The sequence below is a fragment of the Misgurnus anguillicaudatus genome, chromosome 3 (assembly GCF_027580225.2).
Source record: "Misgurnus anguillicaudatus chromosome 3, ASM2758022v2, whole genome shotgun sequence".
NCBI classification, from domain to species: domain Eukaryota; kingdom Metazoa; phylum Chordata; class Actinopteri; order Cypriniformes; family Cobitidae; genus Misgurnus; species Misgurnus anguillicaudatus.
Genome location: NC_073339.2, coordinates 16,950,108 through 16,972,921, shown reverse-complemented (window position 1 = coordinate 16,972,921; position 22,814 = coordinate 16,950,108). Strand labels below are relative to the sequence as shown.

General features: G+C 37.5%; 2 protein-coding genes, 1 long non-coding RNA gene and 2 other non-coding genes across 5 annotated transcripts; 3 read left to right on the top strand and 2 right to left on the bottom strand.

Moving 5' to 3' along the window:
- The first annotated feature begins 857 nt into the window (after positions 1 to 857).
- On the top strand, positions 858 to 8,620 carry LOC129444303 (uncharacterized). Its single transcript, XM_073860087.1, has 8 exons — positions 858 to 1,362; positions 1,471 to 1,565; positions 3,391 to 3,487; positions 3,634 to 4,520; positions 5,124 to 5,232; positions 6,050 to 6,129; positions 6,636 to 6,729; positions 7,455 to 8,620. The coding sequence occupies exons 1-8, from the start codon at positions 1,077 to 1,079 to the stop codon at positions 8,366 to 8,368; spliced, it is 2,562 nt and encodes an 853-aa protein (XP_073716188.1). The 5' UTR covers positions 858 to 1,076; the 3' UTR covers positions 8,369 to 8,620.
- Positions 8,621 to 8,797: 177 nt separating this feature from the next.
- trnak-cuu (transfer RNA lysine (anticodon CUU)) lies at positions 8,798 to 8,870 on the top strand. Its single transcript has one exon. It is a non-coding gene; the product is annotated as a tRNA-Lys (tRNA).
- A 426-nt stretch (positions 8,871 to 9,296) lies between these two features.
- LOC129444330 (uncharacterized) lies at positions 9,297 to 11,458 on the top strand. Its single transcript, XR_008644388.2, has 3 exons — positions 9,297 to 9,432; positions 9,824 to 9,908; positions 11,325 to 11,458. It is a non-coding gene; the product is annotated as an uncharacterized lncRNA (long non-coding RNA).
- On the bottom strand, positions 9,426 to 22,705 carry tmem132a (transmembrane protein 132A). The gene is made up of 11 exons (XM_055204900.2): positions 20,018 to 22,705; positions 18,075 to 18,289; positions 17,781 to 17,990; positions 15,643 to 16,130; positions 14,788 to 14,940; positions 14,492 to 14,687; positions 13,996 to 14,139; positions 13,704 to 13,906; positions 13,379 to 13,604; positions 12,341 to 12,532; positions 9,426 to 11,859 (listed from the first exon to the last, which is right to left on the bottom strand). Exons 1-11 carry the CDS (start codon positions 20,097 to 20,099, stop codon positions 11,086 to 11,088), a joined length of 2,883 nt encoding a protein of 960 aa, XP_055060875.2. The 5' UTR covers positions 20,100 to 22,705; the 3' UTR covers positions 9,426 to 11,085.
- On the bottom strand, positions 10,608 to 10,679 carry trnae-cuc (transfer RNA glutamic acid (anticodon CUC)). Its single transcript has one exon. It is a non-coding gene; the product is annotated as a tRNA-Glu (tRNA).
- Positions 22,706 to 22,814: the final 109 nt, after the last annotated feature.

The following is a 22,814-nucleotide window of genomic DNA, read 5'->3' as shown; positions in this document are numbered from 1 at the left end:
CAGGCCAATCAGGGACACAGCACTTTTCAAACAATCAGTTTCCGGAAGAGAGTGAAATCTGGAGCTACAAAAATGTACGGTATGTAGCAATGCTGACATCGCGGGCATGCGCGTCGAAATTCTTAGGCATTAAATCTGCTTCCGCCCGCGCGGGACTTTTACAATGCCTCTCATGCAATTTCCAGTCCTCGTCGCAAGGTTGTAGTATGTTTTCACTAAATACGACAATACATACGTCAAGTCCGACCACCGGAAGCGTTTGATATTTTTAGTTTTCAACTCGGAGGTGTTTTTAGTTCACAGCAACGGTTTAAAAATGTGTGTCACTTTCAACCGGGCGGTGTGCTTCCACTAAACTCTGTCTCTGGACACTAATGAAACGTAGATGGACCACAATATATATATTTTATCTTGGTGCTGAAACATGGTAATCTAAATCTATGAAGGAGATTGTATTTAAACAAATCGCAGAAATTTGCACATTACGTTTCTTGTAATAGACTACAGTGAACTTCCTGTCAGAAAGTCCTCGCAGGCATCGTTCTTAAAATCATGGTTACCATGGGTCCGATGCCCATTCTGACTAAAACAGTAAATGTTTATAATTTAATTTGAAAATACTAACAAAATTCTACATTCTGTTAAAATTTCATGAAAATATCTGATAAAATAAGAAAGTTATAAGCAAAAACATTTGATTAAGCAGCATTTTGGTCACACACATTCCATAGACATCCATATATAACTTTTTCCTCTGATTTCTAATATTAAAAATATCATAAATTTTCCGTGATGGAAGCTGGCTGAGTCTGGAAAGCGATGCGATTTGCCAAGTAGTTGTAGTTTAGTACTACAACAGAGGATCCGCGTGCGCCGTAAAACAGTCATTATGGCTTTAACGTCACTACTACTGACCGGAAGTGCTGAAAGATGTCAAACCCAGACAAGCGATTCTCTCATCCAGCAATATTTATAGAATCATTTTTTTAAATACTGTACATTTGCAAAATTTTCGCTTAGCGCTAAAACCATTGAACGTTTACTGAGACGCGGTGCGAGAAACTAAAACGTTAACCATGGCAAATCGCATCGCTTTCCAGACTCAGTTAGCTTCCATTATGGAGGTGCTGGCAAACGCTGCCGTGGCTGAAATATGTAAGCTCGTAGACGACGACTACGCCGTTATTAACCTGCAAATGACTCAATGCCAGCGTGAAAACAAATCCCTGAAGAGAAAACTTCACATCATGGAGCTTAAGATGGCACGAAGCCATGCAGAGAGGAGAACTGGCTCTCTGAATCGAGCTAACAGGGTTCAAGTGAACGCCGCTTTGTCAGAAAAATACAGGAACCAAACAAACGGTGTGTGACGATCAGGCGTTATATGATACCCAGTAGTGTGTTGTATCTGACAAAACAATAATTTATAAAGTATGTTTTGTTGCCTTTTCCTTGTTTTTACACAACCAGTAGTGTATGAAGCCCCGTTTAACACAAGAATGTGGAGAGGCGGAGGGACAGGCGCGACTGTTCAGCAGACGCCTGTTACAAACAATAACAGTACGGTAGGTAAGCTGTTATCTTTTTACCACAACTGTAGTGCAATAACAAGATTCTTATATTAAAGTTTTTTAAACCTCAGTTGTCTGTTTTCTAACGTATCTCACTAAATATTTAAATGAAAGGGATTTTGTTCCCAAATGCCATCCCAAATGTATTTCTTATAAATAAAAAAATACACTTTATAACCTCTAATAATTAGTAAAAACGGACTACATATTTTTTATTTGAAATGAATTACTAACTTAATAAATTAAAGCTGCAACCTGTACGTTTTTTGTCTAAAATAAGTACATAAGTTGGCACTTATTATAATTTTATAAAAAAATACGTTTATATTTTAATAATAATAAATAAACAATAGTTAGTTTATAGGAAAAGTTCCCCCAAAAATGAAAATTCTCTCTTATGCTTGTACAAACCTGTATACATTTTTTGTTTTGATGAACACAAAGGAAGATATTTTGAGGAATGTTTGTAACCAAACATGAGCCCCATGTACTTCCATAGTAGCTTTATACAGGTTTTTAACAACAGTAGACAGCATTTTTATTTTATGACATTCCACTTTTAAGCTGGTCTTCGAGCAGGCAAGCATCCCCCCATTCAATGATTGTCACAACCAACTTTTGTCCAAAAAATCCTCAATTGTGTGGTGCCATTATGATTATTCTAGTCCTCCTGATGATGTCAGATCCTCCCGGATGCACCCATAGAGGCAAGAACGATCAAAAGTCGTAAATATCGAAACATGTTTCATACTTACAATAGAGGGTATGCATTGACGTCACTTTTCCATTTGACAACGTCGGAACTCGCCCCGTCGAGTGGCAAATGTTTGACAAAATGGCTGGTTTTCATAGCGGCTGCTGTGTTTTTTGTATAATTTAATGTTTTTTTTATTAAAATGTTGAGTTTTAGAACAGTTTTTTGTCACAAATTTTTTTTGGGGGGCCGCAAAGGAATGCACCGTACACAAGGGGAGCCGCACGCTGAAAAAGTTTGGGAACCACTGTTCTAAAGCATAGGATTATACTGTGTATTCTTTAATATTGCATATTAAAATGTATTTAATACATAATTACATTAAAATTGTGTACTTTTACTTCAGTAAAAGCTCAGAATTCTTGTTAATCTGTTAGTACAGTCTATTGCACAACAGCCATTTAGACGTGTTTTTCCCTGTGTTTCCGCTGATTTCTTACTGTACTTAAATTCTGCCGCTCTGCCTTTTGCCACTCAGTGGGCGTAACCGCAGGCACTTTCACCGAAGATGACGTCACGTGCATACCCCCCCTGATTGCGCTGCCTCCAATGGGAGTGAGCAATCTTCAACCGGATGTAGCTTGCACTTTCAGTGGAAAAATGACAGCCACAAACATGTCGCGAAAGTGTAGGATTGAGAAAAGAAATCGACTTGTACAAATATTGCACAATTATGAATGCCTGTATAATGCGTCGTGCAAGAACTATCATAACATATTTATTTTTCTTCTGAAGTCATGTTAGGTCACGTATGTTTCACACGTATCTTCTAAAATAGTGTGTGTGTGCAAAGGATTACAATGTTTGAAATCATTTAAAACTGTCTGTGCACGTCCATGGATTTAAAAATGGGTAAGAGTTGAAAATTGTCTAGTGTGTCCCACCAAGTTTAACCCACGTAAAGTAACCTGCATTTTTTTTGTTTCAAACAAGTTACTTATTGCAGCTACAATTATAAAACAAAAGCGAAATTAAGAAAATGAACAAAACATTATTATTAAATACGTCAATTTGACAATTTATAGACATATAGATATCTTGACGTGTAAATTTTTTCCACTATAGGCAGAAGATCCTGTAATTTCTGAAGTAGACACAGTACTGATAAAGGAGGAGATGTTTGAGGAAAACCAAACACAGCAGAGACTGTTCATCAGCGATGGTGAGTGGATGGAAACACAATCTTTGTATGCCATAAATCCCTAAATGTGATGTTAATTGATGATTGAATTAAAAGTAAAAAAGTAAAAAATTTAGGTTACCAGCAGTGCTCATCCTAATACCGTCTCAATGCGATTTCTCTTTCAGGATTAACACAGACTCTACAGGCTAAAGAGGCAGATTTAGGTGATCCCAAAGATGATGATCAGGTGTCTGGGATGCAGCAACATACTTTGGAGGTCAGTGGATCTGACACGCTTAAATCTGAGCCAGAGTTTGAGAGTGTTAAAGGGATATTCCAAGAGCCCATAGAATTACATGCCGAAGCAAAATTTGAATTGAATGGGAAATCCAGTCCTATGAAGGAATATTTAATGCAAGGCAGTGACAATGTAGACTTGCGGCAGCCGTCTTGCGCGTACGTGAACAACGCGAGGCCGGCTGAGAGCCAGTCCGCAGGCCCTGTGCGGCATTCAGAGGTCATAGAGGTTGATTCTGCGGATGAAGAAGAAGAGGTTTCTGTGTGGGCTAACAAAACAGCACGAGGGAAAAGCCAGGCGTCGTTTGTTTATCCACATTACGGGATGGAGGAACATCAGGATAGCAGGGCCTTCATGCCTTCCTCCAATCCGCCCCTGGTGCCAAGTGACTTTGTAGAAGTAGCATCAACGTCTTCAAAAGTCCAGGAGATCCGAGATGTCGGCCTAGACCAACAGAGAGCTTGCCGGACAAAAAACGAGAAACTATTTGCCTGCACATACTGTGGCAAAGTTTTTAACCGTCCCAAAAAGGTGGTGATCCACCAGCGGATACACACGGGTGAGAAACCCTTCAAGTGTAACACATGTGGGAAGCTCTTTGCAGAGGCAGGAAATCTGAAAAAGCACCAGAAGGTCCACACGAGAGAACGGCCATGTAGTTGTTCCCTGTGTGGAAAGACTTTTGCATGGACACGGAATTTTAAAATCCACCAGAAGAAGTGTCATTCTTTTATGTTATTAACAGATGAACAGGTGTCTTTAGGTGGAAGCATTAACTGATTTTAATGACGTTTAGAGATGCACAAGGTCACATCCACCATAATCTCTCTCTCTCTTTGATGAAATGCTAACTGTTATTATTACACCATTTGTGATGGATTTTCCGATGTGGGTCACCCCAAGGACATTCTTTGGTGTCTGTAATTGTGAAGCAACTTTGGTGTATTTAACATCATGAACATGTTTAAATAAATATTTTTGCTTTTCACATCATGTGTACAGTATTTTTGTTTACGATAAAGTATTTTAAATCCTCAGTTCTCCATGTATTTTCTTTTCAAAAGCAGTACATTGAAATAACAGAAATATTGACAGAAAACACAACTTAAATCATACACTCATCCTAGTACTTCATACTCTGCTCTCAACACTGGTGTATTTACAGACCCACATTCATTTTCAAATAAAAAATTGTACAGCATTATAAAGTGCATTTAAATGTGTGTAGTATGGATAAATCTTGCCTCTAGCTTTCCTTGTTGTCTATTCAAGATTCCTAAGTTATTAAAATGGTCTTTGTATTCCCATAAAGTCCCTAATGTTCCATGCACCGGCGAGGGTCATGTTATAACACAAAGCCTTGTTTCATGTGTTCAGCAGCAAAAGGAAGATGAAGATGGAGAACCAGAAAAATTGGTTCTAAAGGAGGATCTGAACAACCAGTGGGAAGGAACCCAGAAACAAGAGCCCATCATTGTGCATGATGGTGAGTTAAGGGCTGCAGATTCTTTAGACAGGGTTCCCACGGGTCCTTAAAATCCTTGAAAGTTTCTGAATCTGGGGGGAAAACATTCAAGGCCCTGGGAAGTTTTTGAAAATATATATAAATACAGGTCATTGAAAGAGCTTGAATCTATTTTATGCAAGAAGATTTTTTTGGGGAAAAAATCCATATTATTCCCTGTGTAGTGTAGGATAATATAAAAATTCTGTACTTTTTAAGCAAACGTGCTTTACAGTTCGCTTTAAATGCTTATATCTTCTGTATGTGAATGTTGATTCATACCAAAATGCTTTTTTGCATAGATGTGTTTGACACATAAAACGCCTCGGGTTACGTATGTAGGGAAGGGAACGAGACGCTGCGTCTCCCTTGCCATACTTCCTGCGTCCCTGTTACGTCTTTGGCAATATTTCAGATAGCGATATACTTCCTGGCTCCCGCGTCACCCTTTCTTTGTGGTTAAGCCTCACCATTGGTTGAATTTGATATACACATTCAGACTCACTTACCCCTGGAGGCGTCCCCAAAATGTCACCGCAGTGACGCAGCGCAAGTTCCCTCCAAAGGGAACTGTAACAATGTATCTTAAAAGATAACACGATGTAACCTTGCTCTAACTTGAAATATTTAGTCCTTGAATTTGAGGGTATTGCACCTGGAAAGTCCTTGAAAGGTCCTTGAATTTAAAGTTAACTAAGGTGTGGGAACCCTATTTAGCCACAGAGATGGTAATTACTTATCAATACGTGTTGTATGAAAATAACCAAGTGCGCATTCTCTTTTATTTCCTATGGTGTAGTGGAGTCAGATACAGAAATTTGTAGTGGGAGACTTTCTACCTCACCAATACAAAGCACAGAGGCACTTGGAGCAGAAAGGGTTTGTTTGTTGATTTATTGATAAAGAAAATTACCTCTATATGAATGTTTTTACATAGATAAATACATTAACTGACATGTGACCCTGCCTGTGAAGTCTCATTTCTGGGCATCAGAATTTGATTTAAACAATTTATTAATAAAATCTTTGATTGAATAATGATATAAACGTTATATTTTCACAGAATGTTCTTTACAGTGAAAAAAATTATTGATTGAATTTAATAAAAAAATTTAAGGTAAGTGGTTTCAATTTATTTAAGCTACATTTAAACAAAAAGATTAGTAAAGTAAAATAAAATATAAAACTTTTGTTTGAATGTAGCTTAAATAAATTGATTGCAACCACTTGCCTTACATTTTTTATTAAATTCAATTAATAATTTTTTTCAGTGTGCATGGGAATATTTTATGTAGAGAACAGAAAAAAAACTTTAAATGGGTTTTTGCAGGCAGCGTGACATATTGTGTATTTTTATTGTAAATGCAGTGTTATTTTGTTCCCAGCTTGTAGATTCGGATTTTTCCCATTTGAGGGAAAACGGTCTCGACAGAAGCCAGGAGACTGACATCTCGCCATCAATTGAACTGCAGATACAGGGTAACTTAGTAGTAAAGAGAAGAATTTAAGAGAATTAAAGTTGTTTGGTTTAATACCTTGCTATATACATTTACCTTATTTAGTATTGAAATACATAAAAGATAGAAAATGCATTGACCATCTTATATTATTGATCAAGAAATTATGTTTACTTAACTTAAAGGGGACATATCATGAAAATCTGACTTTTTTCATGTTTAAGTGCTACATTTGGGTCCCCAGTGCATCTATCAACCTAGAAAATGTGAAAAAGATCAACCCAGTAACTTAGTTTTGGTAAACCATTTTTTGCAAGCATGTGAAAAAATAGAGCATTGAAATTTGGCACCCCTTGTGATGTCAGAAAGGGATAATACCGCCCCTTAATCTGCACTATTCAACCACGGCACTGCCATTTAGTGCAGAGATCAACTCATTTGCATTTTAAAGGACACATCCAAAAATGCCATATTTTTGCTCACACCTACAAAGTGACAATTTTAACATGCTATAATAAATCATCTATAAGGTATTTTGAGCTAGAACTTAACTTACATACTCTGGAGACACCAAAGATTTATTTGACATCTTAAACAAGTCTTGTGAAATGTCCTCTTTAAGTTTGGGAGGAGCATGGTCATGTAATCCAACCAATCTGCGCAAAGAGGTCAGTATATGCGTTATACATGTTAATGTGAATTCAATAAACCAGACTCATACATGTGGTCATACAATGTGTTTTACAGATGTTATGGAATGTAGTCCAAGTAGTTCCAAGCAGTACCGGTACCACCCATCAGCTGTTGGACCCAGCAAAGCTGTAACGGGGGAAAAGGTATTTTACACAAACTCGGGACACAAGGGTGCAGTGCAAAGCAGTACCTTACCCACAAACCAGCCTATGCTTAGCAGAGAAAGCACGACCAGCAATACATCAGGAACAGACTGCACGTTGTATGAAAGACCTGCTGAACAAAGAGGTCGCCTCACACGCTGGGCTCCCCAGACCTCTACCTCCTCCATGCATTCATCCTGCTCATACACAACAGACTCCAGCCAAGATCAAGACTGTATGCTGGTTCAATCAGAACCTGTATTGTCAGTCAGAGGTTCAAAGGTTGGACCACAGTCTACACGAACCCACGGTGTTAAAAGCGCAGATGCGCCAGAGGGGTCCATCAGGGAAAACGAAGCGTGGAATCAAAGTTTTACTTTAAGGCAAGCCCAAACCGAACCATCAGGCCACATCAGTAGGCCAGAAGGAGTTCAGATAGAAACCACAAGTACGACAAATCCCTCATATTACACTATGGGTTCCCAAATGATGTCTAGTTATTCTCAGCCTGGTTTTTCTCTCGCCGGAATGAATCTCCAACAGCACATAGAGAAAGGGAAACGAAAAGGCTACATTTGTAAGTACTGTGGAAAGGCCTTTCCTGGAATGTCCAATGTCGTGGCCCACCAGCGGGTTCATACAGGGGAGAGGCCCTTTAAGTGTGATATCTGTGGAAAGCTGTTCACAGAAGCAGGCAACCTTAAGAAACACCAAAGAGTTCACACGGGTGAAAAACCCTACACGTGTAACCGCTGCGGGAAACAGTTTGCCTGGATCTGCAACCTTAAAACGCATCAGCAGTCAGCCTGCTGTGGAGGAGTCTAAAGACACGCTGTATCTGATGGAAACGCAGAGCTTCCAACACAATGCCTTTTTGCAAATCCAGTGTTGTTCTGGATCTAGTGCTATGATACTGTTAATTAACTATGTTGATGGGCTAAATCTAAAATAAAAATGATTTAGTACCTGATTTTAAAGGAAACAAGAAATTCTACTGTGTTTATGAATTGTAATATTAAAAAGGATCAGCAGGTGGTGCCCGATCACAAATAAACGGAACGTACGTTCGTGTTTTTTTATATTCTCCTTTAATTTATTTCGAGATACAAATTGGACAGCGTCTCAAGATTACTACATTTAAAATTATGTCCTAATTACTACATTTAATACATTTAAAAGTATGTACTAATTATTAAATAAACGAGTGCGTGCGTAGTACAGGTTTTGAGCGGTGACGGCGATATATCGTCATCAGCCCGGCTAGCTCAGTCGGTAGAGCATGAGACTCTTAATCTCAGGGTCGTGGGTTCGAGCCCCACGTTGGGCGAATGTACTTTTTCATTTATTCCAACAGGAAGCTAATAGAGAAAATCGTACTTTAATATAGTTCGAACTACGAGGTAAACCAGTGTTGCCAGATGTACGATAATTATCGTATGTGTACCATATTTTTTTACCGCTGTACGATCAATAATGAAAAAATCCCATAATGTACGATAATTTCCACATTTTGTGACCCTTCAAATGGTCGTTGCTTCTTTACTTTATCTGTTGATCCTATGTCTACCATCATGCGTAATGCCCTTGGTTTTGGCTAGAAGGGATACAGCTATGGCCTAAATCTCGCGAGATGTTGGTTTAAAATTAGGTTTGGGGTAGGATTAGGATTAAAACGGTCCTGTCTAGATGGAATACAGCTATGACATAAATCCGGTGAAATGTTGTGTTTACGGGTTAGGTTTGGGTAAAACGGTGCTCATTCGGCTAGATTTCATGTGATTTCGGCAGTTGCTGTTTCCCTTCTTGCCACAACTCCATCTCTTCTGACGTTATGTATCGTCGTTGAGATTGACTCTTTCTTTTTTCAGTTGTTTGACTTTTCGACTAAGGTACACTTTGTCATTTATCGAAAATCTACAGGCTACCAAAAGTCGTTTATCTAGATAAAATAGCTGTATTCTGCACATTTGACTTGTGAACGTTAATTTTCTTTCAAATAAATTACCATAATTTTGAGGTTCTGGTACGATACTTGGACATTTCCAATCTGACAACACTGTTCTTCTTTACTATAGTCTGAACTACGAAATACACAAATAATCGGCGTTTCTGTGATAAAATGTTTATCAAGATGTCCACTGCACCCCTAAACAATTAGAAATTAACATGTTCTTTACATTACATATGTAGAAAGGAGGAAACATTACTTTAGCTGGGTTCTCACAGGCAGCTTCACATATTGTGTATTTTATTGTAAATGCAGTGTTATTTTGTTCCCAGCTTGTGGATTCCCATTTGAGGTAAAAAGGACTCGACAGAAGCCAGAAGACTGACATCTCGCCATCAGGTGAACTACAGATACAGGGTAACTAAGTTACATAGTAAAGAGAATAATTCAAGAGAATTAAAGTTGTTTGGTTTAATCCCTTGCTATATACATTAACTAGCAGTGAAATACATAAAAGATAGAAAACGCATTGACCGTCTTATGTTATTGATCAATAAATTACGTTTATTTAACAAAGTTTGGGAGGAGATGGTCATGTTAGGTCGCTTTAAATATAATCTTAACATTACAAGTCAAAAACGTGTGCAAACCAACTAAAACTTTAACTTTGTAGAAAATGCTTAGCAGAGGATGGTTTCGATCCATCGACCTCTGGGTTATGGGCCCAGCACGCTTCCGCTGCGCCACTCTGCTGTTGCTTTCGCTTCGGTTGCATTCTTTCAGATCTTTGAAGCGTTTATGGCGGTAATACAACTCTACACACGTAAAATCGTTGGTTTCTCTTGTAAATTATTGCCAATATAACTACGTTTTAAATATTTAAGGAATGTTATTATATCAGTGTTTCCCCAGTTCCTGGATGCCAACACTAAATATTTTTGAACTGTTTCAACCTAGCCTATTTTTTACAGTCTAACGTTATGGTTTCAACACACCTTAATCCACTCGTTAGTAGAGAGTGGAAAATAACGGAAAATAACGTGAATTGTTGATGTGCCTCCAGAAACAGGACTGGGAAACTGCATTCAGAACATATTCAATACGAAAAAAGAATCGTTCCCTGACCGGGAATCGAACCCGGGCCGCGGCGGTGAGAGCGCCGAATCCTAACCACTAGACCACCAGGGAGTGATAGCTGTCTGGTTTAGTATGTATCTTTAGTACGTCTCTATGTATATTCTTTTGTTGTGTGAATTTGATTCCGAGAGATTGCTCTAATAAAAGATAACATGAGTTTGAAGAAAAAAAGATTAATTTCTACTTCAATATTGTGTAGTCGCATGTAGTCTTTTTCTTGAACTGATGTATTTAGACATTATTAACAAAAATTACAAAGAATAACCAAAAACAAACAATACTGAACAATAATTAAAAATTATTTAGGCCTTCTTATATCTCTTGTTGATTGGTACATCAATGAATCAGATTATTAAGTAAAAATACAAATAATTATTTACCTTTTTAGGACATTTTCCTAAGACATTCAGAAATATAAAGTCATTTTCTTTCTATTCTGTCAATTCCAGTTCTCATTTCACCTTATGTTTTTCTTTTTAGCTCTCTCTTCTTGCTCTTCCACAGTTTCTTCGTTTTCCACAATGTTGTTAACATTTCCCTCTCGTGCTCCTCCGTTCCTCTGCTCTTTAAATACACACGGCAGGCAGCTGACCAGGAAAAGGACAAAAGAGAGAAAAAGAAGAGAAAGCACAGATCCAATGCCAATCTCTAATTGTCTATCAACAGTTTTCACTTCTCTATCTTTCTCTTCCCCAGGAGAGAAATACACTGCACTCTCTTCATGGTTGGGGATTAGAACTGCCTGCTCCAAGTTATTTCTTTTCAACATATCATTTCCATCACCAACATCATAATCACTGGTGGAATTGCCAGTAATTTCATCATCTTCAAAATCCTCATACAGATTCTTGTTAGAGTCAACAAGCATATCAGTCACATCGAACATCTCAAAGTTGGATTCCTCGCTTTCTGTTGACCAGACGTCCATGTTCAGATTTACTCTTATCCAGCCAGAACCTTTAGCCAATCTTCTTGTTTCACTTCCTTCTTGGATAGTTTCCAGTTCAATGTGGTTAGATACCGGTTCACAGGTGGTGATCAGTAACTCGGCTTTTACGAGAGGTCCCCCGCCATCACCTTCTGCCAGGATGCGCTGGAATGGCACAGGTGTCACGGTAACCACAGAGTCAGCCAATGAGGAGAGCCGGAGGGAATAGGGGATTCCAGTAAAGGCAGACACCAATATGGCGGTGTCATCAGAAAACTGGATCCAAACACTGATAGATGCTTCCTAAAACAATAGAGTGAAACAGGTAGGGAAAATGTTAGAATATAATTAGGGCTGGGAGATATATTGAAATTACTAAAATATAGGGTAGGTGGGGACTTGAATTCTTCCATTGAGAATTGATTGGAAGTTGGGTCATGTTGCTATATCTTTTCCTCCCCTCATGCCATTCCTTGTAACCAGAAGTAAAGAACGATTGTTTCGAGGAGAGGAGGAGAGTAGCGTTTATGATAAAAGATTTGAGGGCACAATAATTTAAAAAAAATAATGAAGCTCACAAATAAGTCAATTGTTAAAAAAATACCACAATATTCCCCAAAATTTTAAGTTTTTCATTTCAATTTAATTGTGACTTTAAATATATTTTATTAAAAATTTAAATAGATTTCGACTCAAAACATTATCATATTGCATATAAAATACTGCATTGTTTAGCAAGTATGTTTTCTTTAGTATCTTGCATCCCTAAATAAAATGTACTTACTTGCCCATGATTGTAAAGTGTGTTGTGAGCATTGACTGTTGCTGTGACAATGGAGGGATGAGATGGGCTGGAATTAATGGACAGGCCAAGCCCTCCCACCAACTGAACAGTGAGGTCACCAGCAGTGACGGGTTCAGAGGTCACAGTAACATCAGCACTTCCAAGTACACCGTCCCACTGACTTGATATAACCTTACAGAAAGAAAAAAACAATGAAAGAGTTAGGGGAAGAAATGAGAAACCAGGAAAATTGTTGCACTTAAATTTTTTAGTTAATTGAACTTAAATTTACAAATAATTTTAACTTTCTTGACTAGTGAGAAGTTGCTATAAATTATAAAAAAAATAAAGTTGAATTAGCTTATTATTTTAACTTTATTTTTTATCATTTATAGCATCTCCTCACTATAGTCAAGAAAGTTGAAATGAATCCAAGTTAAAGTATAGTCTACTCATTTTCAATATTAAAATATGTTATTACCTTAACTAAGATCTGTTGATACATCCCTCTATCATCTGTGTGCGTGCACGCCTGAAAAGTCCGCTCCCCTTCTCACTCTCATAATGGGAGAGGGAGGGTGTTACTGCGCCGAGTCGAAGTACTCTCAAAAGTGCTATTACGCCATAAAATATAGTTCCTCTTTTAAATCCGCTTAGAAAAGCACTACGTTTTATTTTGTACCACCAAACTTGCTCGTATAACTACTCGTCTTAAATAGGAAAAACGTTGATGTGTTTGGTCACTTCTAACTTTATCTCTAAATGGTACCATTGAATGAATGGGGCTAAGCTAAATGCTATCGAAGCGTCGCAGCGCGCTCCAGCGCTTACGTGCACGCCACAGATGATAGAGGGATGTATCAACAATTCTTAGATAAGGTAATAACATATTTTAATATTGAAAATGAGTAGACTATTCCTTTAACTAAACGTAAAAAATTAATTTTTTGCATACAGTGTATGCTGCGCAATACAAGAAAACTTTTTTTTATATAAAAATATAAAATTATAAAAAAAATTATATATTCAGATACCAACATATATTGAAGTAATTCCAGGCTTTAAGCCGACCAAATGCTTCTGCTTATCAAAAGCCGCAATATGTGGGTTTTCTATCCTCAGCCAGTCCTTAACAAGTTCAGTCACATCCACAAACCAGTCAGGTGAGCCGAGCATGTAGGTCGGTTGGCCTCCCTGAGCTCCCGATTGGGCACTGAATCGTGCCAAAATCTGTATGGTGGATCTTTGATAAACTGGTGTGCACCTACACATCAGAGTTGGAGAAAGACACACTGTTATATCCTTTATCATTACAATTGTGCTGTATGAGCAATTTTCAGGGAATCTCTATGACATACAGTACCTGCTCTCACTGTAGTAGCTCCAGCCACTGATGGGACTTAGGACAGGGTCGGAGAGAGACACACGGAGCGGAACCGCAGGAGCCCACACAGCCAAGCACAAAGAGCCACTGAATTTTCCCAAAGAAAACTCCACCTCCACACAAATGCTGCCTATTCCTGATTCACTCCCGTCCACAAAAAGCACAGAGCAGTCATGAGACACCTGTCAGGTAGGAAACGCGTTATTAGGAGGTGCACACTGAACTTTAGAAAAAGCAATGGAGTGGATTCGTATAGTGAAAGTCATTATACCTTAATTATGTCTTCATTGGCTGATTGACAATTCACGGCGGTGGTCACATCAATTACTTTGCCATCTTGCCCCACTGCTAGGACAATGACAGGAAGTGACACAGGCTGACTTGTTAAGATGGCGGTGTTGATAATAGTGTTGCTCTGCCAGTGTAAGAAAAGTAAAACATCACATACTGTACGTAAATATTCATTATATTGCAAAAGTGGATTTAGTACAGTGCCAAAATAATAGGGTTAACAAGTCTATAATATATCAACTTTATTCACCAACTCAAGAAAATGACTTTTTTATCCATAGCGACGTACAGTGCATTACAAAGTACAATTTTTTTTACAATGTGTGTTCCCTGGAATCAAACCCACAATCTTTTGTGGTGCTAACACTATCACAGAGCTACAGGAACACAACTGCTATAGTGGTGTATTGTAACACATATCATGTCTGATCACTTATTTAATTCATACCAAAAAAAGCAAAATCTTTATGACATACCGCTGTAATGGGGGCGATCCCCACCAATTCTCTGTCGATAAATGAGAAAGAGCTTGTGGCTGCCCTTTGTGGCAAAATTGCAGACTTTCGACCGAAATACTCCACCCACCAGCTAGCGGTGACAGTCATCGCTACTCCAAAGCCTCTGTGTAAACCGTCAAGAGAGAGACACGCTACCTGATTCAAAGCAGTAGACCTGTAGAAAGTAAAAAAAAATATTTTGCAAGAAATAGCATGCACACACTAAAAGACAATAACAGACAAACTTTTTATGACATTTAGTAAGTTGTCCTTACCCAGTATAATAAGGAAGACTACCAGTCATGTGGCTTATGATGGATATAACATCATGTTTTGAACCTGTAGTCTTCTCTACGTTAACAGTCCAAAGGTCGGAGTTTGTGGCTGGGTGGACCTCCAGAGACAACAATCCTTTTTTTAATTTCAGCCTAAATTTGAGAAAATTGTGAATAGTTATTTACAATAAATACTTAAACACTCCACTTTTTTGAAAATAAGCTAATTTTCCTTCTCCTAAAGAGTTAAACATTTGATTTTTACCGTTTTGGAATCCATTCAGCTGATCTGATGGTACCACTTTTAGCGTAGCTTAGCATAATCCATTGAATCTGATTAGACCATTAGCATCTCGCTCAAAAATGACTAAAGAGTTTCGATATTGTTCCTATTTAAAACTTGACTCTTCTGTAGTTACATCGTGTACTAAGACTGACAGAATATTAAAAGTTGTGATTTTATAGGCCGATATGGCTAGAATAATACTCTCATTCTGGCATAATAATCAAGGACTTTGCTGCTGTAACATGGCTGCAGGAGGCGCAATGATATTACGCAGCAGCCGAAAATAGTTCCCATGCTATTGAAAGTTACTAAAGGGACTATTTTCGGCTGCTGCGTAATATTATTGCGAAACTCTTTGGTCATTCTTTAAGCGCGACGCCAAATGGTCCAATCAGATTCAATGGACCATGCCAAGCCACGCCAAAAGTGATACCGCCAGACCCGGAGATCAGCTAAATGGATTGTAAAAATCAAATATTTAACTCTAGGGGAGCTGGAAAATAAGAATATTTTCAAAAATAGTGGAGTGTCCCTTTAAGATGTGATTAGTTACGTCATAGCAATGTTACCTAACAATCAATGACTCCCCATTGATAGTTTCTCTCAGGTTTACGGAGACTCTGACTGGTCGTCCCACATGTATTGGACCTTTGCTATAGAGAATCAGCACATTGGAATCCAGCCATAGTTTCTCTTCCGCTTGTCCATCTAAACATGCACAGCTCTGTTTGGTCTTGTTTGTCTCTTTCCTCTCTTCTTCAAGTCCCACAGGTCCGATGTAGTGCAGCTGCGTCTCTGACCGATGCAGTCCAACTTTGGGGTTCAATGCAATGCCGAAGGAGGAGGAATAGTAAAGATGAATTTTATTAAGCTCGATACCAGATTTGGCCCTGATTCCTCTTGCTGTATATTGATGCCGCTTTCCACGCTTTCGAGAACGGTGTCTGCTTAAGTGGCTTTGCTGGTAAGTCTGGTCCAGGTTTGGCTTAACCTTCTGGTTAGTCTCTAACCAATCATCTTGAAGCGTCAGAGTAACCACACACAGGCCAAAAGGTGGCTGTAAAAGAAATAGAAAGTAGATTCTGATGGGGAGATGACATTGTTGCATGACATGGTTCGTATCTGCCTGACCCAGCCTATTACGGCGTCTTTAAAACAATAGTTGTCATAACTTCATAATAATTGTTATAACTTTGTCATTTAAAATGATTTAAACAGATTTGGGAAGCGAATGGTGTAACAGAATTAAATACTTAATGGTCTTATTTGACATTTTTGTGAAAATTGAGCATTTATGATGCATTTACAAAATAATTACCTTTGTAAAAAATTAAATTAACTTGGCTTTAAATGACAAAAATAGTACATTTTGATTATTTCTAACATAGCCGCTGAGTGAGAGACTGTATGTCTGAAGCGATAGTTTACCCAAAAATGAAAATTCTGTCATCATTTATACAATGATGCTGTTTCAAACCTGTATAAATTTCTTTGTTCAAGAGTTTGGTTCCAAAACGCGATAAACGCCAGTCCTCCTTCTCTGCAGAATGCAATGAATCCGCTTAATCAAACACAACGCACCATTCCACGCATTGTAAACAACAATGGTGGCGCGTTGAATACACACGGAATCCTAGTTTTCCTCATCAAAATAATACTTTTGATGGCATTGATAAACCCGTGGTGGTTTTCTGTGGTGGGAAAGAAGCGTAAGCATCAGAATCGAATAATTTACACGATTACTCGGGAGACGGAAAAATGCTGGCTGTTGCTTGTTCTCCCGACCGCATCAAGCTTCTGTCATGCTAACACATTGACCCCGGGGGATCTTATAAAAAACTTTCCATTATTTTACTCGAAGTCAACAAAAACCGAGCAGGACCAAAACATTTTACAGCTGATGGCTGTCAAAAAAGTTCAGCGACGACGTCCCAAGGATGACAGCAGCAATGACAGTGTTCTTAATATGACAAAGTAAGTGTTTTTGATTAATGCAATTCATGTTTATTTTTTTAATCAGTGTATACCACTAGTCAACTAAACAGTGCCGGCCCGAGCATCTTAGGGGCCCTAAGCAGAATTTGTTCGGGGGCCCCATCACCAATTTTTTTATTAAAAAATAAAGAAATTACAAACATTTATTAAAAGAACAAAGTTGCACATTAAGTAAGGGCTAAAATTAGCATTAGGTACAGAAATCAAATTAAATGAATCATAACATTCAAACGCATATACGTCTAGAAAGCTTCTTACTTTAGCGCCTTTTTACGCACACTTGCATACCGGCGCGAATTGTCAATGCACGCGAGGTGTCTATATTGCGCATGAGTCTCAAACGCTAGCTAGTCTGCAAACGCTTGTCTGCAAATCAGATTTTTTTTGTCTTGAATTATTCATTTATACATTTGTATTCATTGATTAATTTATATTACTTGTTTAAGTTATTTAATTGTAAAAAAAAACGATTGGGGGCCCCCTGGTGGCCACGGGGCCCCAAGCGGCCGCTTAGTTCGCTTATACCTCGGGCCGGCCCTGCAACTAAATGAATATAACATGGCATTTTTTTTTGGGGGGGGGGGGTAATGTTTTGTCATTTGAAAAGACATGGGAATGCAACAGTGGATTTTTTATTGTTGGAAATATTATGTTTAAATGACACGAGGATGAAAAATTAATGTCTTATTGGGTTGAATGAACCCAGCAGTACCTGAGTGATGCAAGAGGCTTTCTGCTCTTCAGTCTGTTTGAAAGCATGAAGGGTAACACACCTGCCCTGGTTATTAACAACCCTCATATGAAACAGCACTCGCACCTTAAACAAGTCTCCTTGTTCACCATCAATCTCTTTCACAACGGTTTTAGAAAGGAGTGATGCAGTGAGAGATGGAGATAATGGAGGAATGGGTTCAGACATCATCTGGAGGCGAAAATAAGTTAATAAGCAACTTTTACAAAACCTCAGTACACACAAATAGATCCCAAATGGTGTCTTTAAAAGTACCTGAGTGATGGTGTAAGAACCAAAAGCAGCGTGGAGAAGAGGTTTGGAGGCAGTTCCTGATGAAGGCACGAGTAACATGGACTGAGTGAAAGAAAATGGGCTGGAGTTGGTGAAAAGAAGACCCAAATCTGCCTGAGAGAGGGGCAAGGACTGCCACTGGGAGGGTACGGTTATCCGGACTGGGAGAACAGGGGGGGGAGGCATGTGACTTTGGGCTTTTGATGGAATTGAGAGAAAGCAAAATTTGGTGATTAGTTAATTAGTAATAATTGCTTTGTTGCATAAGAAAGTTTTCTCAGTTTAAATGAACACTACACTTTGACTTTAAAGCACAGATGGAAAACTTTTTTCAGAGGAGAAAAAGGTTTTCGCGTGGCAATTTAAAATCATTATTTTGCTAATATGACAGAAATATTGCACACTGTAAAAAGTGAAAAGTTGGATCAACTTAAAAATACTTCAATTGGTAACACTAAAAGAAATCCACTTAAAATTTCACTTTAGTTTTACCCTAACTGAATAATGTAAGTTAAATATACTTTTTTTTTAAGTGTTACCAACTGAAGTAATTTTTTAAGTTGATCCAACTTGTTACAGTGCAGTGTTAAAGGAAAACATCACCGTTTTTCAATATTTTACTATGTTTTACTATGTTATTCAAATTAGATGAATAAATACATATCTATCTTTTTCAATGTGTGCACTTTAAATCTTTGTACAGCGCTTCTTGAATGTGTTAGCATTTAGCCTAGCCCTATTCATTCCTATGGCTCCAAACAAAAGTTTTATTTTGTGCCACCATACTTACTCATGTAACTACTCATGTAAGAGTCTTAAAGGAATATTCAATTTTCTTAAAAGAAAAATCCAGATAATTTACTCACCACCATGTCATCCAAAATGTTGATGTCTTTCTTTGTTCAGTCGAGAAGAAATTATGTTTTTTGAGGAAAACATTCCAGGATTTTTCTCATTTTAATGGACTTTAATAGAGCCCAACATTTAATACTCAACACAACACTTAACAGTTTTTTCAACGGAGTTTCAAAGGTCTATAAACGATCCCAAACGAGGCATAAGGGTCTTATCTAGCAAAACGCTTGTCATTTTTGACAAGAAAAATAAAAAATATACACTTTTAAAGTCAGCTTTTCATCTAGCTTTTCATCTAGGTCCGGTCCAGCGTGTCCTAACGTAAATGCGTAGTGACGTAGGGAGGTCACGTGTTACATATAACAACGTAGGAATGGTCCTCTTTCAACACACTTGTAAACACTGGGGCAGAGTTTCGCGTTCGTCCTCTGTGACCACTTGACGTCAAGACGTATTGCGTGGGGTCACGATGGCGCATCACGACCGGATCTAGACGAGAAGTTGTGGTCCAAAGTGGATATTTTCCACTTTTCCTGTCTAAATGACAATCGTTTGCTAGACAAGACCCCCATGCCTCGCCTGGGATCGTTTATAGTCCCTTGAAACTCCGCTGAAAAAAACTGCCAAGTGTTGAGTTCAATGTTGGGCTCTATTAAAGTCCATTAAAATGAGAAAAATCCTGCAATGTTTTCCTCAAAAAACATAATTTCTTCTCGACTGAACAAAGAAAGACATCAACATTTTGGATGACATGGTGGTGAGTAAATTATCTGGATTTTTCTTTTAAGAAAATTGAATATTCCTTTAATATAGGAAAAACATGGAAGTGTTTGGTGGCTTCAAAAAAATTCATCCTTGTTTGGAGCCATAGGAATGAATGGGGCTAGGCTAAATGCTAACACATTCACGACACGCTATACAAAGATTAAAAGTGCACGCATTGAAAAAAATAGGTACGTGTTAATTCATATAAGTTGAGGTAAAAACATATTGAAAAATGGTGGTGTTTTCCTTTAAATGATGCGACATGTCATAAAATGTTTTAAGGGAATATAAAAAGTCAAACTTACAAAGTACTACGAGTAAGTGAAGGATAACCAGTCTTACAGTATTAGACTTCTTTTGGAGTCCAAACAGAGTCAGCACCTCCATAATACCCTACAATATAACAAAATTATTTTCCATGTCGTCATCTATTAAAATAGCCTATTCAAATATTTACTCTTATCATATACATAAAAGAAAATGCAAGAAGGATAAATCCAATTACAGATACCTTTACATTTACGTAAGATAGTTCAAGATGTAATTGAATCGTATTTAATTGATAAATTGCAATTCTTCAAAGACAAATACAAAGTTTGAACACTCTTCCTATGTGATACTTGCCGTAACAATCTGCTCCAGATTGTGTAGATATCACTCTTCTCCCATTTCCTCAGGATGACATAAGGTTTTATGATTTTTCACTTCCATCCTTTTCTACCTCCGTTTTATGTAAATATAGGTCTTAGTAAGTATTTCTAATGAGTTTTGTAGGTTGCTTTTTGATCTACAGCTCTGCACTGCTTGCTTTTTCTCTCTATCTGTCTGTGCCAGATTCACACAATGCGGATTTATTCATTTAAAAAAGTAAATAATCCCCTCTCTTCCCCCTCTCTCTGCCGTGACCATCACATTTGCCTCCCTCTGTTGTTCTTGTATAACCCTTTGTCCAACAGTAGACTTTCTTCCAAGAAACATCATCTTAATCTTGTTTTTTCTTTGTTTCTCCCAATTTCTCTTCACTACAATGAAACTGAGTTTCTAGGGTTTTAAGCATTAAAGTCAATGTTTAATTTTATCAGCTTGATGATTATTAAAGGTAAATGTTGCAGACAGCATTATAGGCCAAATCCTCAAATGGGAGGGCATTATGCATAAAAAAGTAAAGCATTTAATCACATCTCATCTTGTTTTTCACTTTTTCCTTGACCTCATAGTACCTCTGTCCCTTTGTAACTTGCTGCATTAGCAAAAAAACATCTGCAAAAATGTGCTAGACAGTTTCTTTACTTTAGTAATTTTTGGCATTGGAACAACCTATTGACACTTAAAATTTTAGCATGCATTTCTAAGCAAAAGCTTGTGTGATAGTATAAAAGGCGAGGGAAATAATAAGCTTCCAGAAGAAGCTTAGACATAGTGACCCATCAACCAAATGATTAGACTTCTGACATTAGAATTTACAAGCTTTATTTTGTTTATTTCATTGAATTTATTGAAACACTGTTTTGCATTTCTTGTGTTTAAGATTGAAAAAAAATTGTATGCACTGCAGGTAACAAGCATGTTTGATGTCAGTATATCTGCTGGTGCATTAGATGCTCAGAAGATGGATGACAGATAGATGCTCTAGATTTTATGCCTCATGAGTGCATGTCTCTCTGTTAATCTGTGCATAATCTCTTGTCATCTGTCATTGTTCTCTGTTAGAACCTCATTTTAACTACAGATTAAATATTTGACTCTGACCTGTGGATGAGAGAGAGACTTTATCCACTCACAAATACACAAACACTATCTCACAAAACTGCTGCTGTGTGTCCTCGGTTGTGCATTTGTTATGCACAAGAAAAAAAAACATGCATACACAGGAACCAGTGTACATGCAACTATAGCAAACATGTAACTTAAAAAAGAATAATAGAAAGGCACATTTTCTGCACTAAATAAGTAAACATGCCAATGATAATGCACTTTTCCCTATGAGGCACACATATTTCATAAAAGTGTCTGCCAAGCATATTATATGCTATTCACAAGGCGTTTAAAATTCAATTCTCATTGGTGAGAGAACCATAAGATTTTAAGCTGTTGTAGTTGTGGTCGATATTAAACCTCCATCTGTGAAAAGAGTATAAAAAGAACAGATCAGCTGTGACAGACAGAGACTTGAGAAAAAAAGAAAGACAACTGAAAGTTAACAATGAGCACAGTAAGTCGACTGTATATTTAGAGCATGAGCGACAGAAATAACACAAACAGGAAGTTAATAGGATTACGACAGGAAACCACATTGCTGCAAAATCGTGCATTAACACTACATTCCCTCTTTACTCTTCCAACATCACCTTCAAACTGCTCCCTCTTTGCCACCTCTTTCCTTTCATCATCATTTATCAGTCTACTGTATTTATTATCAAAGTCTACTGTAATTTTCATAGTCTACTGTAATTTTCATATAGCATACTGCATTTATCCTCGTGTACTGTATTTATAGTCTACTGCAGTGGTCTCCAACATGGTGCACCAGGTCTGTGAGTTGCCCACCAAAGCACATTCTATAAATAGCCTCAATTGTAATATTTGTTTTTTACATATAAAGTTTGGCTTCTTTTATGTATATTAACATTTTAAACAATGATAAAACAGGTAAAATATTATATATAATATAATTATATTTTAAAATTATGTTTTATAATTAAGCTTACATGCCATCAAGATGGATAAAATATTTCATATTTCTCATTCTTTGGCACAATATACGGTTACACCATTTGACATTTTCAGGTACATTCAGTCTTAGCTTTCATAAAAATGGTGCAAATGTAATTTTTTATTGCATAAAATTAACATAAATACACTATGTGCATTGAAATAAACCTTATTTGTGCTTTTAAAACAAGTTTTTAAAAAAGATTTTTGATTTTCACATCTTGCCAAACCGTTTTTGTCACTGACCCATTTATTATTGTCTACTGTATTTTTCATAGTCCACTGTAATTTCAATATAGCCTACTGTATTTATTACAGTCTATTGTATTTATCAAAGTCTATTGTATTTATCATAGTCTACTGTAATGATCGTTGTCTACTGTATTTAAC